Raw genomic sequence first — 15,886 nt, 5'->3', positions numbered from 1 at the left:
TTACCAGTTACTATCTCTCTCTCTATTCTGTCATGCTTTTGGAAAATTACCTTCTGATATTTTCGCTCAATTCAGCATTAATATTTTTTTGCTTTATCACCACTCTACTAAAATAATAACCTAATCTGGGTTCTTTACCTTCAATCTTTCTTATGCTTAATTCATCTTACAGCTAGAATGCACTGATCCCAACACCTTGTTTGGCCATGTCATTCCCCCATTCTCCTACCAAAATATGTCACCCCAATATTTGATAAACACCCCATGCCTAGAAGATAAAAGTCTGTAGCCTTTTGTTCAAGGTCACCCTGTACAGCCTCTACCTACAGCCCTAAACCATAACTTCTACTACTCCTTTAGAAGGAATGCTCTGCCTCATGGAATAAAAAATCATGTTTACATACATTCCTGCCTGTTCAGTTCAGTTTCACATCATTTCTCTTGTGTGTTTCATTCTCTCATTCACCCTTCTACACTTCTAAATCTTTGTTCTTTATTTCGGGCCTACGTCAAGTTCTAGCACTTCAGTGAACACTTCTCCAACTCCTACAGAATTTAATGACCATTCCCTTTTTCTTCATACTTACTCAGATCTAAGCAGAAAGAGTTTTATGTTCCTGACTATGAATTTAAAATAGTCTTACAAATTGTTGCATGAAAGAAATGTCTTATAAGTACTGTTTATGTTTGATATAATAAAGTTGCAAAATAAAAAGCCAGGAAAAAAATGGTCATCTTTCACCAGATCTCTGGGTAGACAAGATTATATAAAGGTGTTTTCAAATACCATAAAATAAATTTTAACATAATTAACTTCTCTGTTGTGTCTCCAGCTTCCCACTGATGTCAGTGAAAATACAAAAGACCCTGGCCTAAACCTTGTATAATACACATATGTGAGAGAGTTAATAGTTACTATTCACCTACTACATGGCAAGGGAGGTACAACTTAGTGATTGGGAGCCTGGTCCTTAGGTAGACTACCTGGATTTTTGTCCTGGCCCTGCCACTGTTCACTGTGCCATTTTGGGATCTTGGGCTATTTACCTAACCTCTCTGTGTCTCAGTGTATCAGTTAGGGTACTGGTAGGAAACAGACGACCTCTCAAATTAGGCAATTTGAAGACAGTTTAGTGAAGATATTATATTCAAAGCAGTGGACGAGATGTAGGAAAACCACAAAGGATAGTACAGAACCCTGAGGCTTTGTAACAGTGCCCCATTACCATACCTAGGAGTAAAGGAAAGAGAGGGAGAATAGTGGGAGAGCTGTGTGAAGATGACTGCCTTGAAAAGAGTATGATCTTTGACAGAGGAAGCAATTGCATAGAGTAATAAATACCTGACCTCACTCTCCTCGCTCTTCTGATCTCCTGCCAGTGTTCACCAGCGGTCCAACCCAACAGAAGTCAGAGGTTAAGGAAGCCCTTCATGTTGTCCATATAGTTCCCACTCCTGGTGCACAGTGTTGGATGGTGAAGGGATAAAAGTGAATCTAGAGGAGCAAATATCAATAAAAGATCTCCAACACAATCAGTTTCAAAAAAAAATTAGGATGAAAACAGTAGCCCATCTCATAAACTTATCAAAAAGATTAAATGCAATAGTAAGTAAAAGGACTTAAGATTGAGTCTAAAGACTTAAGAGAGCAGCTGGCACATAGTAAGCATTTAAGCATTTTACACGTATTATCTCATTTAATTCTCACAACATCCCTGCAGAGTGGGTACTATTTTAATGCCTACTTTATAGATGAGAATAGTCAAGTTTAAGATTAAAAAATTGTACAAGATCAGAAAGCTAATGAAAGGGGTACAATCCAGATCTTGTTCCTGAGCCAGCATTCTTAACCACTACGTCATGAAGAGACTGTTACAACAAAATGCTGTGGAATTGCCCATCTACCAATTTTGTTAAAAGAGGATGCAGACTTTGGGGGAATTTTTTTCGGTGATAGTCTTAGGAGAAAGCACAGGGATGGAACAAGCAACAACTGTAGATACTTAGCCTATAAGTAGGGAAGAATTTAAAGCTGCCTTTAAACATTTGAAAGGCTGTCAGGAGGTCATGTGAAAGAGTCACTGAATTTGTTTAGTGTTATTCCAGGGGAAGGGGACTAGGACCATGGATGGAAATTGCCTGGAGAAAAACTGTAGCTTTAAGACAAGAGAGATCTTGCCACAGGCACAGCTGTATAGGATGTATGAGTTCCATGTTGTTCGAGATGTTCCAGCATAGGCTGGATGACTGCATGCAGGAATACCCCGGGGGGAGATTCAAGCATCAGAGGGCAGCTAGATTAGGCAGATGACCTTTAAGGCTCTTTCAATACTACAATTAAAACTAAAAAGATATGACTTCCTTTCTTCTAATCAACAGATCAGCTTACAGCACTCTAATTCCACCATTTCTTCCTCTGTTGCTTCCTCCTTTAGCTTGATCTAGACAAGTTATCAAAAAAAGATCCCTGTGTAATTTAAAATTTTGTCCTCCTTCTCTTATACTTCCCCTTCCATTTTTAATTGCTCTTTGTTCATTGAAAATAAATAGGTCAACCCAAACTTACCCTCAACCCCATCAATATAAGAATAGCTCTGGAAAAAAATGTGCTATTTTTACGCCTTACCTTATTCATAAAACTAGAATAAGCATACTTATAAGAATACAGTAAAATAAGTTGTATTGGGCATAACAGAGAGAGGAAAATAAAAGGAGATTAAAAAGAAGTCAACAATGAGGCTGATTTAGCAAAAAATTATACCATTAAAAACTCTACTATACTTAGAGTTGGTCCTAATCTTTCTAATACTGCAGAGCAAGTCTGGTCAGTTGTATGCAGATCAGTTCATATAGACCAACTGCTCAAAAGAAATATTTTTATTATACTGGAATAAGATAGAAATTTCCTAATAGGATCCTCATAACCAGTAGCATGTGGTACATGCTGAACAATGGCTTTCTAGAAAAAATTTATGTATGTATATATATATTATATATATATATTACAAATATTACTGATATAAAGAACGTGTAGTACACAGTTAAAAAAATAAAATACACAATACTCTTTACTGTAACTTCCATAAAGGCAATTGATTCTCATAGAATACTTTCACTGATTTTTCTGAACCTGTATCCGTAGCCAACTATGATTTGACAAACTGAGTTGTTTTCCAATCTGCTGTTTCCCTAATAACTTTATTGACATTAAATATCATATTTGACATGAATGTTGGCCAATGTTTTTGTTTACATTAACGAGTAAGAGGAAAGTAAAGCAACAATTATGTATGTTGGAACGTCACCCATTTGTCAATGACATGAACAACTTCTCTGTTAAATGAGATAATGATTTTTGAATTATGAAAGAATATTTTGTCATTTTTTGTTCTGTTTATGATGAAAAAGCTTCAGACACAGCAAACTTTAAAATTTCACCTGCATTGCCACATAGCACAGGGAGATCAACTCGGTGCTTTGTGACCACCTAGAGGGGTGGGGTAGGGAGGGTGGGAGGGAGACACAAGAGGGAGGGAATATGGGGATATATGTATACGTATAGCTGATTCACTTTGTTATACAGCAGAAACTAACACACCATTGTAAAGCAATTATACTCCAATAAAGATGCTAAAAAAAAAAATTTCACCCGCATTATTGACATTTTCCCCTTCACTTTCTGAAGTCTAGACCAGAGGCCAGCAAACTGTGGCTCTTGAGCCAAATTTAGCCTGTGGCCTGATCTGGTACAGTATATGAGCTAAGAATATTTTTTACATTTTTAAAGCGTTAAAAACAAACAAACAAGCAAGAATTTGCAACAAAGACTGTATGTGGTCCACAAAGCCTAAAACATTTACTATCTAGCCTTTGTAGAAGAAGTTTGATGACCCTTTGGACAATTAACAAAACAATAAATCAACTTGTAATTTATAAGATTTGCCAATTTCCATGATGTAAAAACTCCCACCATGACCAATTTCAACCTATCAGTGTTACCTCACTGTACATGGAGTTGGAAAGAAAGGAACAGCAGCACACCATCACAGTATATATACAGCATTTTCACCACACAGAAATGAAGATGTAAATAAACACAAGAGCATAGAGAATGCTATGTAGTAATATAACCAGAAAATGATGTTTTGAATTTTAATTCCCTTTGTTGTTAATATAATTTATTTAATTGTATGTTCATATAATTTAATTTTTAATAATGGCTATGTTTAACAAGTGGCTTGCAAAATTCCTGAAAATTTCTCAATTGACTTTTGCAAAATATGAGCCAGTCAAGCCCACCACCATGTAATACATTTCCCAGTGCCCTCTGGGTTGGGAAGGGGTGCCATGTCCACCTGAAAAGCAGAATATCATGCCAAGTACAAATAAGTTGAAAGGAAGATATTATGTATTTTCCTTCCTGCTAGAACTAATATATATTACCCATGAAATAATTTAATGAGATTTTCCTTTACCTTTTCAGTATGTTGACAAGTTAGACATAATAGACCTCACATGCCTTACTGACCAGAATTCAACTGAAAAGAATTGTGCAAAATTCACCCTTGTTTTGCCAAAAGAGGAAGTGCAATTGAAGGTGAGTGAAGAGAAGAAATTAGTCTGAAACTAGTCGTGGTTATAAATAGCGTTCACCTCTTCAAAGCCTAGTGGCTGAGGTAAAAAGGAATTATAAGAGGAGTGCCAAGTCTTATATTTTGTTAATATTTCTTGCCTTTTGCCAAGAGCCATGGTTTTCTAAATAGGGATTTAAAAGGGCACGTTCACTGTTTAGTATCCAAGCACATTGAAACCGTATACTTCTGTCCTCTGACAAAGTCAGAGATCCATCCCACCTGGTGTTTTTAGAAAGTTGTTTTTGAATTGGCATCCAAGAACTTGGCATTCACTGAGTTCCCAGATGATTCTGAGACATGTCCAACATGATATATGTTTGGAACCACTGAATTAGACAAACTCATATTTCACAAATTGAGAGACATTCTGTAAAGCAATTGGCCTATGCTCATCAAAAATACCAGCGTAAGAAAAGACAAAGAAAGACTGGACACCTGCTCCCATTTATGGAGACTATGGGGTCAAGACAACTGAATGCAATGTGTGATCCTGGACTGAATACTGGATCAGAAAACAAAACAAAACAAAAGCTTTAAAGAACAATTAGAAAATTTGAATAAGAATTGTATATTAGATATACACAATTTGTGAAATATGGAATTAATCTCAAAAAATGCTAAATTCCACACAGGCAGAGATCTGTTTGTTAAACTCACCACTGTATACCCAGCACCTATATAGGAAAAGATTTTTTTCTTGGATTGGCATTGAAAGTGAGCCAAGGAAAGTCAACCAACAACTACAACATAAAGAGAATAACTTGCAACTGAATAAGATATAGTTGGATTTAACCTTGAAAGCAGTGGTCATAAAGCTTTAGTGTACTAGGAATCACTTGTAGGTAGGAAATATAAGGCCCCATCCCCATCCCCAAACCTGGGCCTCTGAATCTGCGTTTTAAGCAAGCTCCCTGGATGATTCCGATGTGGTGGTTTAGAGCACAGGATTGGAATCAAATGCCTAGATTTGAACTCTGGCTGTTTTGTTTGTTAGTATGTAATTGTAGACAACTTACTTAACCTCTTTATTGACTTGGTTTCTTCACCCAGAAGTAAGTCTTTACTCAGATGTAACCCTCTTACTGAGGCCTACCTGGACCACTTTATTAAAATTGCAACTCTTTTCCCCTCCCCAAACCGTTAATGGCATTCCCAATCTCTATTAACCCTGCTCTACATTTTCTCATTTATTTCCATCTGACACTATAACATTTACTCACTATTATGTTTATTATTTACTGCCCCTTGCTAGACCCTAAACCCTATGAGAATAAGGATTTTTGTTTTATTCTCTGACGTAAACCAGCACATAGAATAGTGCCCAGAACTTAAAGACACTCAATGAGTATCTGCTAAATGAATAAATCTATAAAATGAAATTTTAAAAAGAGTACTTTTTGCAAAAATGTCATGATTAAATCAGCTAATATATGTGAAGCACTTAGAACAGTGCCACTTGTAAGCACTTAATAAATGTTGGCTGTATTAGTAATATTTAGAGCTAAGAATTGGAAGTTTTTAAGGTAACTTACTAACTACTAAGGTAATGGGAAGTAACTACATTGGTCCTACCTGGTTGCCTCAAACTTAAAGCCAGTTAGTGTTAAATACCAATGGGGGGAGTAACCATGAACTGACATACTAAAGAAATAAGTGTGCTAACATTTAAATTTTTTCGAGCTAAGTAAATATGTAAAATTTTACTTGTTTAATAAGCAAACAGATTAAAGCTATGTACTTCCTACAAAAGAAAATATTATTGAAATATTTCATAACAAATACACATTAATAATTCTAAGCATAAAGAAAAATGAATTATTTCTTCCTTTTAACTGTAAGTGGTTTAAAAAATACAATTGACTTTTTAAAACAATGTGCTTCAATAGAAGAATATGCATTTTGTCAATCTTGCCGGGTTTTGATGGCTTACACTATTTCGAGACTTATAAAACAATCATATGAAATTCTAAAGTTATTTGAAGTTAATAAAAGTATTAATGTTCATAGTCATTCATGTCTTTTTTTTGTCTTTATCTGTTTTTGTCTACATCTTTAGACAGAGAACAGAGAAAGTGGGGAAGAATGGAGAGGCTTCATTCTCACAATAACAGAGGTAGGAAGGACATTATTTTTTATTGATTCACTCATTCAACAAATATTTACTGCCTGAACACTTACTATGAACCATGCTGAGTGAAGGGGGTTGAAGTTATAGCAGTTGAAAAGGACAGATATAAACCCTTATACTTACTCATGAAATTTATATTTTTATTGGGTGAATGAAAAGGAGAAAGAAAATAAACAAGAAAACAAATAAGATAATTTAAAATTGTGATAATTGTTTTGAAGAAAATCAACAGGGTAATGATTCTAGCTAGTCAATAACAGGTGGTCAGGGAGACCTACTTTTTGGTTTCATCCTTTAGATGCAGTGGTCTTTTGTGTATTCTGATATTTGTAGCTTACAGAGCATCTTATAAAAGCTTTCCAACTCCTTTTTTATTCATTTGATACATATTTATAAAATGCTGAGATGGATTTTATGAATAACATAGACAATATAACAGGAAGAGACCATCAAAATGAAGTCAGCTTTCAACATTTGTTTAGTGAGTCTTAAGACAAAGGGATGCTTATCTGTTCAACTCTGTGGCATCTTACCTGAGACAAATCGTAAGATTTACTTACTAACAGTTATAGTTAACTGTTGCAGCAAGATAACTACCATTATTTTAAGTAAAACTACTGTAGCAACTGTCTAATAAACATGAGGTGCTTTGATAACCAGCTCCCTAAGGAGCACCATGTTTTCTAATACTCTTAGAGGACATGAAAACTTCCTATGTTTGTTAGGGACAGTTAAATACAGACTTTATCCAAAGCTAGTTTCTAAGTAAAGGCTTTGCATTCACATGAAATAAGGACTGCACTTTACCAAGATGATGGATGCTGGTTCTTTCTCTCAGCCAAAAACAAGTAAAAGTTGGAGGGTCAACTACCATGTAGGAAAGTCATAGGAAGGTAGAAGAGTGGGCCCGTTAGAGATGTGAAAGGCATATTGACTTAAGGGGAGGGAGAAACGCATTCCCTCCCTCTGTTGTGGAAAGGCATTGTTGTGTGTTTGGCCTGGCACTTCTTACACTGGGATACAGATATACCAAGTGTATGTGATTAGGTGTCAAGGAATACACTAAAACCACCGGAAAAAACTTGGGGTGCATCTTCCTAGAACACTAATTATACTTGACATTTTGGCCAAAAAGATTTGTTCTTAGTTTTTTCCTTGAGGTAAGGATAAAAAGCATTATTTTTTAAATTAAAATGTACATAGATATGGTACAGAATTAAAATAAAATTCATGTGAATTATCAAAAGATAACAATTTGCCTCTAATGTTGTGCTCTATAAATATTGTCTTTTACTATGTTCCCAGATCACTCTGTATATACATTCATACCATGCTGTTGTTAGGGCAACTTTAGTAGAAGTTTGAGAAGCACAGGCTATAGTTCAAAGTGCAGAGACATTGCTTTTGAATTAATTAAACTGGAGTTTGAGTCCTGGTTCCACAACTTTCTAGCTATGTGACTCTGGACTAGTTATTTAATCTTTCTGAGCCTGTTTTTTACATTTGTAAAGTAGGGATAACAATACCTATCTTGTAGCATTGCTGTGAGGATTTGCAATAGCATAATGCTTGGGACATAATAGGTAACTAATAAGGAACAGCTGCTTCATTAGTTTTTCCTCATTCTATTATTTTTTTCAGGATTGGTATATAAGGGAAATAGACTTACTGATTATTAGTTATGCAGAAGGATAGTCTCAAATTTCATATATATACACACATGTGATAAAATATAAACAATAATAGGAATTAATAAGATAATGTGTAAATAGAAAATGAAGTTCTAGAGTTTTCTTCCCAGACTCCAAAGGACTTTCTTATACACCCCCTGGAAAGCGTGCACCCCACTCTGGAGATCAAGATGATATTCAGACACAGCTGCCTCAAAATATAGGCTAGGTTGTGTCACATGAAGAAAAATATTCTACCATTTAGATTATAACTTCTAAGAGTACATAGCTGGTCATAATGAAGTTTAAATTAGGGGTATAAATATAGATCAGGAGAATATAGATGACTCAATCCAAACACATTTCTAGAAGAGATTTTTTAAAAACTTGATAGAGCAGTATCATAATCCTAATGTGTGAGTGAAAATTCAAAATACAAACACAAACACACGAAAATATAGACCTCTCATTGCTGATTCTCAGTCATCTAACGGATAGTTCCATCTCGACCCCATGTTGCCATATGGTTGGTGGAGCTTATTCCAGGTTATCTGTGGGATAGCTGGGCAACTTGCAGGCACTCTAGGACTTCCCTGGCAGTGAGATCCAGCGAGCTCAGAATAAAAAATGAGAGGTTTGATGTTACCTGAATCAGCTTGTGGTGCCAGGTGCGTGTACTTAGCTTTGGACCAGATCAAAAGGAATGTTTCTTGGAAGAAAGTCAGGCGCCCTGTGCAGGTTCTAGCTGGTTTAGAGGCAGTTCTAAAACACCAAGATCGTCTGTCATACAGAGTGAAGTAAGTCAGAAAGAGAAAAACAAATACAGTATGCTAACACATATATATGGAATCTAAAAAAAAAAAAAAAAAATGGTCATGAAGAACCTAGTGGCAAGACGGGAATAAAGACACAGACCTACTAGAGAATGGACTTGAGGATATGGGGAGGGGGAAGGGTAAGCTGTGACAAAGTGAGTGGCATGGACATATATACACTACCAAATGTAAAATAGATAGCTACTGGGAAGCAGCCGCATAGCACAGGGAGATCAGCTCGGTGCTTTGTGACCACCTAGAGGGGTGGGATAGGGAGGGTGGGAGGGAGGGAGATGCAAGAGGGAAGAGATATGGGAACATATGTATAACTGATTCACTTTGTTATACAGCAGAAACTAACACACCATTGTAAAGCAATTATACTCCAATAAAGATGTTAAAGAAAAAAAAAAGCAAAGAGGAAAAATAAAAAAATAAAAAAAATAAAAAATAAAACACCAAGACACTCTCTTCATGATACTATCCATCCACCTCTGTCAGGTAACAGAAGCTCCTTAGGACCAGCACAGGCTCATCTTTGCTAAAACCAGTTACTCTGCTGTCTTTCTTGTTTGCCTGCTGCTTTAATTGGTTTCAGCTGTCAGTTCCCCTACATGGGTCACTCCGTCCTGGGCAAGTAATTAGACTGCATGAAGTCCTAGAGAGAGAAAAGAAAAGGAGGATTGAGACAGAGCGGACATCGAGTTCATTTCCGGAAAAAGGGAAGGAACCAATTGAAGATTATGTGGACGTATTGAACCCTATGCCAGCGTAAGTGCACCATGAACTTCAGTTTACTTATTAGATTGTTAAAATTAATTTCTAATTATCAAGGAGAGTTAGTCACTGGACTTGTTAAACCAGGGACAATAAGCTGTCTTGTGGATATACAGTATATCTATGAGTACATGTCACATTTCCTCTTCTATGTCATATCACGAAATGCAACATGCAGATTTGAACCAAGCCTCTTACCACACAGGAAATCTCCCTCCACCCACACAGTTAGACTAAATAGATTTTTTTCCACAGAACAAACCTAAATAAAACTGCTATGTAGAAGGAAGGAAAGAGGTTTTTTCACCATGCAACTCTATGATTGACTGAGTTTCGATCAGGAAATTATACCAAAGATTTAAAATACCTGAATGCTTTATTCAATTGATCAATCAATGATTAGTCTTGGGCTCGTACTTTGAGGAAGACATGTGCAAAGTGGTAAGGTGTTGTTGGAAATGAAGAGGCACAGAACATCCTGAAGTCAGCAACAGCCTACAATTGTTTTTTAACTCTTATATTGTTGAAAAATGTGACTAAGACTGTGAACCCTGGAATCTTCATCTTCTTGTCAATGAAACTTGTCCTGGTACCATCTTTGACATCAGGTTCTGATGTGTATTCTCTCTGTACTATAATCACTGAAACCTGCTAGCCATCACTCAACTGAAACCAGGGACAACTGATGGACTGATAGGTTAAAAGGCACCTAGACTACTTCTTTTTCTTTTTTTTTTGCTCAGTAAAAAAGTAATGCATATTTATTACAGATAAATAAAAGAAAATTAAAATCATTCCTTGCCCCACCACTCAGAGATATTCTCTTTCAACATCTTGGTATACTGTATATACTGCCAAATATTTTTCTGCTGAAAAAACAGACTTTTCATTGACTATAATATTTACTATAAAATAAGAAGTGCAAAAAAAATGAGATGTGCTTTCTTAAAAATTTTACACATAAAAATGCCACCAATGCCATTAGAAAGCCATATTATACCAAAAGGAGTGAATTCAGACATACCCTTAAATATGTTATTTAAAACAGAGATCATACAAGAGAAGCATATATATATACATATATGTGTGTGTATTTATATATATATATATATATATATATATATATATATATATATATAGTATCCCTGAAAAGAAACCACCAACAAATATTTTTTATCCAAGAGACTATTATAAACTGAGACTGGGATATATTGTAAATTCTTGCCTTAGATTTTCAAGTGGTAATGGTAAATATATACTGATCAGTAGATAACTTTTCAGGTCTTCACTGTTTAAAAAGAAAGAGGCTTTGGAGGAATGAGGGAAGGAGGGCCTTAAGTATAAGCATACTCATAGTGGCACAGGCTTGTAATAATAGTAATTATAATTATATCAAATTAACTGTAATAATAAAGCTGGAAATTTTAAGAAAACTTAATAACTGTAGCTGTAGGAGTTATTTTAGTAGCATTTTTTCAAGTAATGATCTTCATCAGTTAAAAAAAAATTCTGTTTTTTATCTCACCTCTGTAGATGTTTTTATACAGTATCCCGGAAAGAAGCAACAGAGATGCTTGAGACGAACCCTTCCTTGGGAAATATGATCCTGAGGCCTGGTAGTGACAGCAGAAACTATTCTATCACCATCCGGCAGGAGACAGCGTATGTTTAATTTAAAAATGTATGGAATTGTTAAAAGCATGATATCACTTTAGAAAGCAAAGTCACACAAGTTCCGATCAGCATCTGCTATTTGTTTCATTGGGGATAAAAATGTGAACACAAGAATAGGGAGGGAATGTTATATAAACAATGCTAAAGACAGCCAAAGCTAACACTTGTAGTAGGGAAGAAGAAGAATGAGCAGATTACTTGGTCCTGGATATAGTTCTATTATTCATTCACTCATTCATTTCAACAAATATTTATTGAGCAGCTATGAGCTCAAGTAATACTCTAGGTACTGAGGATACAGCAGTGAACAAAACAACATCCCTGGTTTAAGGCGTCTACATTCTAGTAAGGTCACACATACTATAAATACATAACTAAAAATATCATGTATATGATGATAAGGTCTATGGAAGTAATAAAGCAGGATGACAGAGATGGGAACTCTCAGAGGTGATATAGAGAGAAATTTTTTCTGGTTGCTGTTGTTGTTTATTTCATATAGAGTGGTCAAGGAAATCCTCCTTTGTTAACTGACATTTAAGCAGAGACCTGAAGGAAGTGAGGGAACAAACCATACCAATATGTAGGACAAGAGCATTCCAGGAAGCCAGTGCATAAGGCTAGAGGTAGGAGAAGACTTGGGTTGTTCAAAAACAAGAGGCCACTGGGACTACAGTGGAGTGAGCAAGGAGAAAGGGTTAGGAGATGAGATTCCAGAGGTGGGGGAAGGGCTGACAGCTCTAAGCCCTACTGGTCATTGTAGGGAAAGGGGTTATACTGTGAATGATAATGAGAGGCCATTGGCCTCTGATGAATAAAGAAGTGACATAATCTGACTTTTCTATAAAAAGAATCACTTAGGAGCCTCTTGTTAAGGTTAATAATTTCTTTCTAGTGAAATGGTTTACCTTTGATAGTAACATTTACATGCAAAAGTTGATTTTTCTGTGTAGCTACGGTGGTTGTATCTTTTAAAGTCTACTCCTTCCCTCAGAGTCTATAAAAACTTGCATTTCAATAGGGACTCTGGCTTAGTTAACATTTTTACAACTGATAATATAATTGAAATATAGTGATTTTTGTCCTAAATGAAAATATTCAGTACATGATTATCTTTCATATAAGAGCTTAAACAGAACTTTGATTCTTGAATTTGACATTCTTTCTGTGGATAATATTCTATTTTTTTTTTTTTTTTTTAGCTATAACACATCTATCTAGGAATCTAGCTACTGATCCATATATAAATATCAATAATTCTGAATAGATTAAATATGAAGACACTGGCAAGTGAATAAAGGCAGTAAAAAGAAAATAGTCACTTGGGCTTCCCTGGTGGTGCAGTGGTTGAGAATCTGCCTGCCAATGCAGGGGACACGGGTTCGAGCCCTGGTCTGGGAAGATCCCACATGCCGCGGAGCAACTGGGCCCGTGAGCCACAATTACTGAGCCTGCGTATCTGAAGCCTGTGCTCCGCAACAAGAGAGGCCGTGATAGTAAGAGGCCCGCGCACCGCGATGAAGAGTGGTCCCTGCTTGCCGCAACTAGAGAAAGCCCTCGCACAGAAACGAAGACCCAACACAGCCATAAATAAATAAATAAATAAATTAAAAAATAAAAGAAAATAGTCACTTACAGGACAAAATTAAAATTATGGCATGTGGCTGCAATGCTAGTATGAGCTACAACCCAAGAAGCTTCATTCACTTGCCAATTACTTCATATAAACAGAGACTTGTCTTTATACACTAGCCATGTGGCAAGAACGTTAGATGGTAAATCAGATCCTGAGTCTGTGTGTGAAGTAAGAGAATCTGTGTGTGTGTGTGTGTGTGTGTGTATTTTTCCACAATATGAATATCTATGTCAGCTTAATCATCTTGTGGTTTCATTATTTTTTCTGTTTATCATAGGCTAACATTTGGAATTAAAGGATTTTCAACTAATATGGTAGAATATCATGGATTACTCATGATAATTTACTTGATTTATAATTTAATTGGCTCCCTTGAAACCAATCCAAAATAAATAAAAGTTATGACTGGCATTAAATATCAGGGAGAACTCCTGATATTGTAAGAACTCCTGGGAGAAAAGTGAAATTTTCTATTTAGTATATCCTGGTCAAGGAGTCTGTCCTTTTTTGGGTTTAGGAAATTGAATAGCACATAAAATACAGAATGTCTTTAACTGTTTACTTCCACTTTAAAAAATAAGAGTATACAAAACTGAATTCAAATTTATTCCACCTACCATCCCATTTTACACAATGAGACAATGAAGCCTGTGGAGGGCAGCAGCCTGCCCGAAGTCACACAGCTGAACCCAGGTCCACTGCGAGGTGGCTCCTGAGCCCGCCTCTTACCTGCAGAGCATCTGATCAGGGCAGTGACAGGATGGGGCCGGTCTCAGCTAGGAGCTGGCTCGAGGGCGGCGGTAGGGGTCGGGGTGGGAGGCAGGTGGAGGCAGGTACCCTGAGCCTCTGGCCCTTCTCCACCAGCAGTCCGCGAACTTGGCATGGAGCCTAGAGGAATTGTTAGCGTCAGATCTGAAGCTGAGACTGCCGTGTTTCAAATCCTAGCTGTGACAAACCAAACACTCCATATCTGCCCGCCTCCCGCCAAACGCATTCCCCACCCCCAACCACTGTCCTGGTAAGGTACACACTTTGGGTTACTTTCTCCTTTTTCTACATATGTTTGTCCCACAGTTATTGTATAGCATTGTTTTATGTTTTTAAGTTTTATGGAAGTGATATATTGTACTCACCAACCCACAACTTCATGTTTACCCTGAGGACATGCTTTTGGATTAGTCCATATTGTTACCTGGAGATCTTGTCCTCTTGTGCCAATATTTAACTCTTCTTTAATGCCCTTCAATAACGTTTTACATATTTTTAAATAAAGTACTGCATATCTTTTGGATTTTATTCTGAGCCACTTTAAGGTTTTGTAAATGAAATTTTAAAAAATTTTAATAAAATAATTCTTAATTAGCAAAAAAATTTATCACAGATTTTTTTTTAAGATCTTTATTGCAGTATAATTGCTTTACAATTGTGTGTTATCAGCTATACATATACATATATTCCCATATCTCCTCCCTCTTGCATCTCCCTCCCACCCTCCCTATCCCACCACTCTAGGTGGTCACAAAGCACCAAGCTGATCTCCCTGTGCTATGCAGCTCTCACAGATTTTTAAAAAAAGGAATTTAATCTAACTGATTGAAAGTTAAATTAGATCACACAAGAAAGTGACTTTTTTCTTTCATACTTTTCTTTTCTTGGTTGGATTGAGTGTTTGATCCATTTGTATGTGAACCCTGTGCTACTGTTCTGCATGAAATGAACAAAATCCTGAGATCTAATGGCTCTTTAAAGACTGTATATTTCCTGCACAATAGCAGCAAGATCTCTTTTAAGGTGGTCTAAATTAGTCCAACTTTTGATTTGCATTTTCCGAACAAGTGAGCTACGAGAAATAACAGCGTTTTCTGTTGTAAATATGGGTTGTGACCAAATGCAATGAGTTTCTATACTTAGGATATAGATCTGATGTCACAGTTTTTATTCATATTGTATTTGTTATATTTAACCTCATTAGAAAGAGTCTGGCAAAGGAGTTCATATCAAAATTACATAAGTCTATTTTTAGTAAACATACTTCCAGTTCTAGTCAAAAAATACCATATATCTAGGGTGGTAATAATTTAGTGCTGTGTCACTACAGAAGAGGAAGACATTAGGATTCATCTACTATACTTACATTCTCACCTACATGTTCGTATAATACTTAACACCTACCATTTTCCATATCTCTAAGTTAGACCTGAAGTTAGCAGATTATCCACGGTGGTATACGGCTAGCAGGAAGAACAGCTACTGAGGGCATTCTCATAGGAATAGTGATGAAGAAAGGAATTTGCTTTCAGTTAATTCTTTCTACTTCCCTTTTAATATAGAGAATATAGATTTGACATGTATATGCCTACATAGGATTTTATAATATTGTCTATTTTATATCTTGGTTATTCTTTCTCATTCATCCACTCAATGACCCAGGTTTCCTATATCCCTAGTGTATAAACCCCCAAAACGAGACATAGAAAACTAGAGTAATGGGAACATAGTTTTACTGTACAGGTGATATTTTATACTCACTTTAGTTTGATTTGACCCAATAG

The 15,886-nt window shown here is 36.1% G+C and overlaps 1 protein-coding gene across 2 annotated transcripts in view; it reads left to right on the top strand.

Annotated features, from left to right (window-relative positions):
* The window catches only part of STAP1 (signal transducing adaptor family member 1), a 53,336-nt gene that overhangs the window by 22,330 nt on the left and 15,120 nt on the right, over window positions 1-15,886 (top strand). For both annotated transcript variants that reach the window (XR_014244015.1, XM_082390282.1), the window contains exons 3-6: window positions 4,484-4,597; window positions 6,691-6,747; window positions 9,846-10,018; window positions 11,558-11,686. Coding sequence is in view for 1 of the 2 variants with exons in the window: in XM_082390282.1 (XP_082246408.1) it covers window positions 4,484-4,597; window positions 6,691-6,747; window positions 9,846-10,018; window positions 11,558-11,686 (473 nt within the window). In the remaining variant the exon portion in view is untranslated. The remainder of the gene's footprint in view (window positions 1-4,483; window positions 4,598-6,690; window positions 6,748-9,845; window positions 10,019-11,557; window positions 11,687-15,886) is intronic.

Source organism: Balaenoptera borealis (assembly GCF_965194805.1).
Source record: "Balaenoptera borealis genome assembly, chromosome: 4".
Lineage (NCBI taxonomy): Eukaryota > Metazoa > Chordata > Mammalia > Artiodactyla > Balaenopteridae > Balaenoptera > Balaenoptera borealis.
This window is presented reverse-complemented; position numbering and strand designations above follow the sequence as displayed.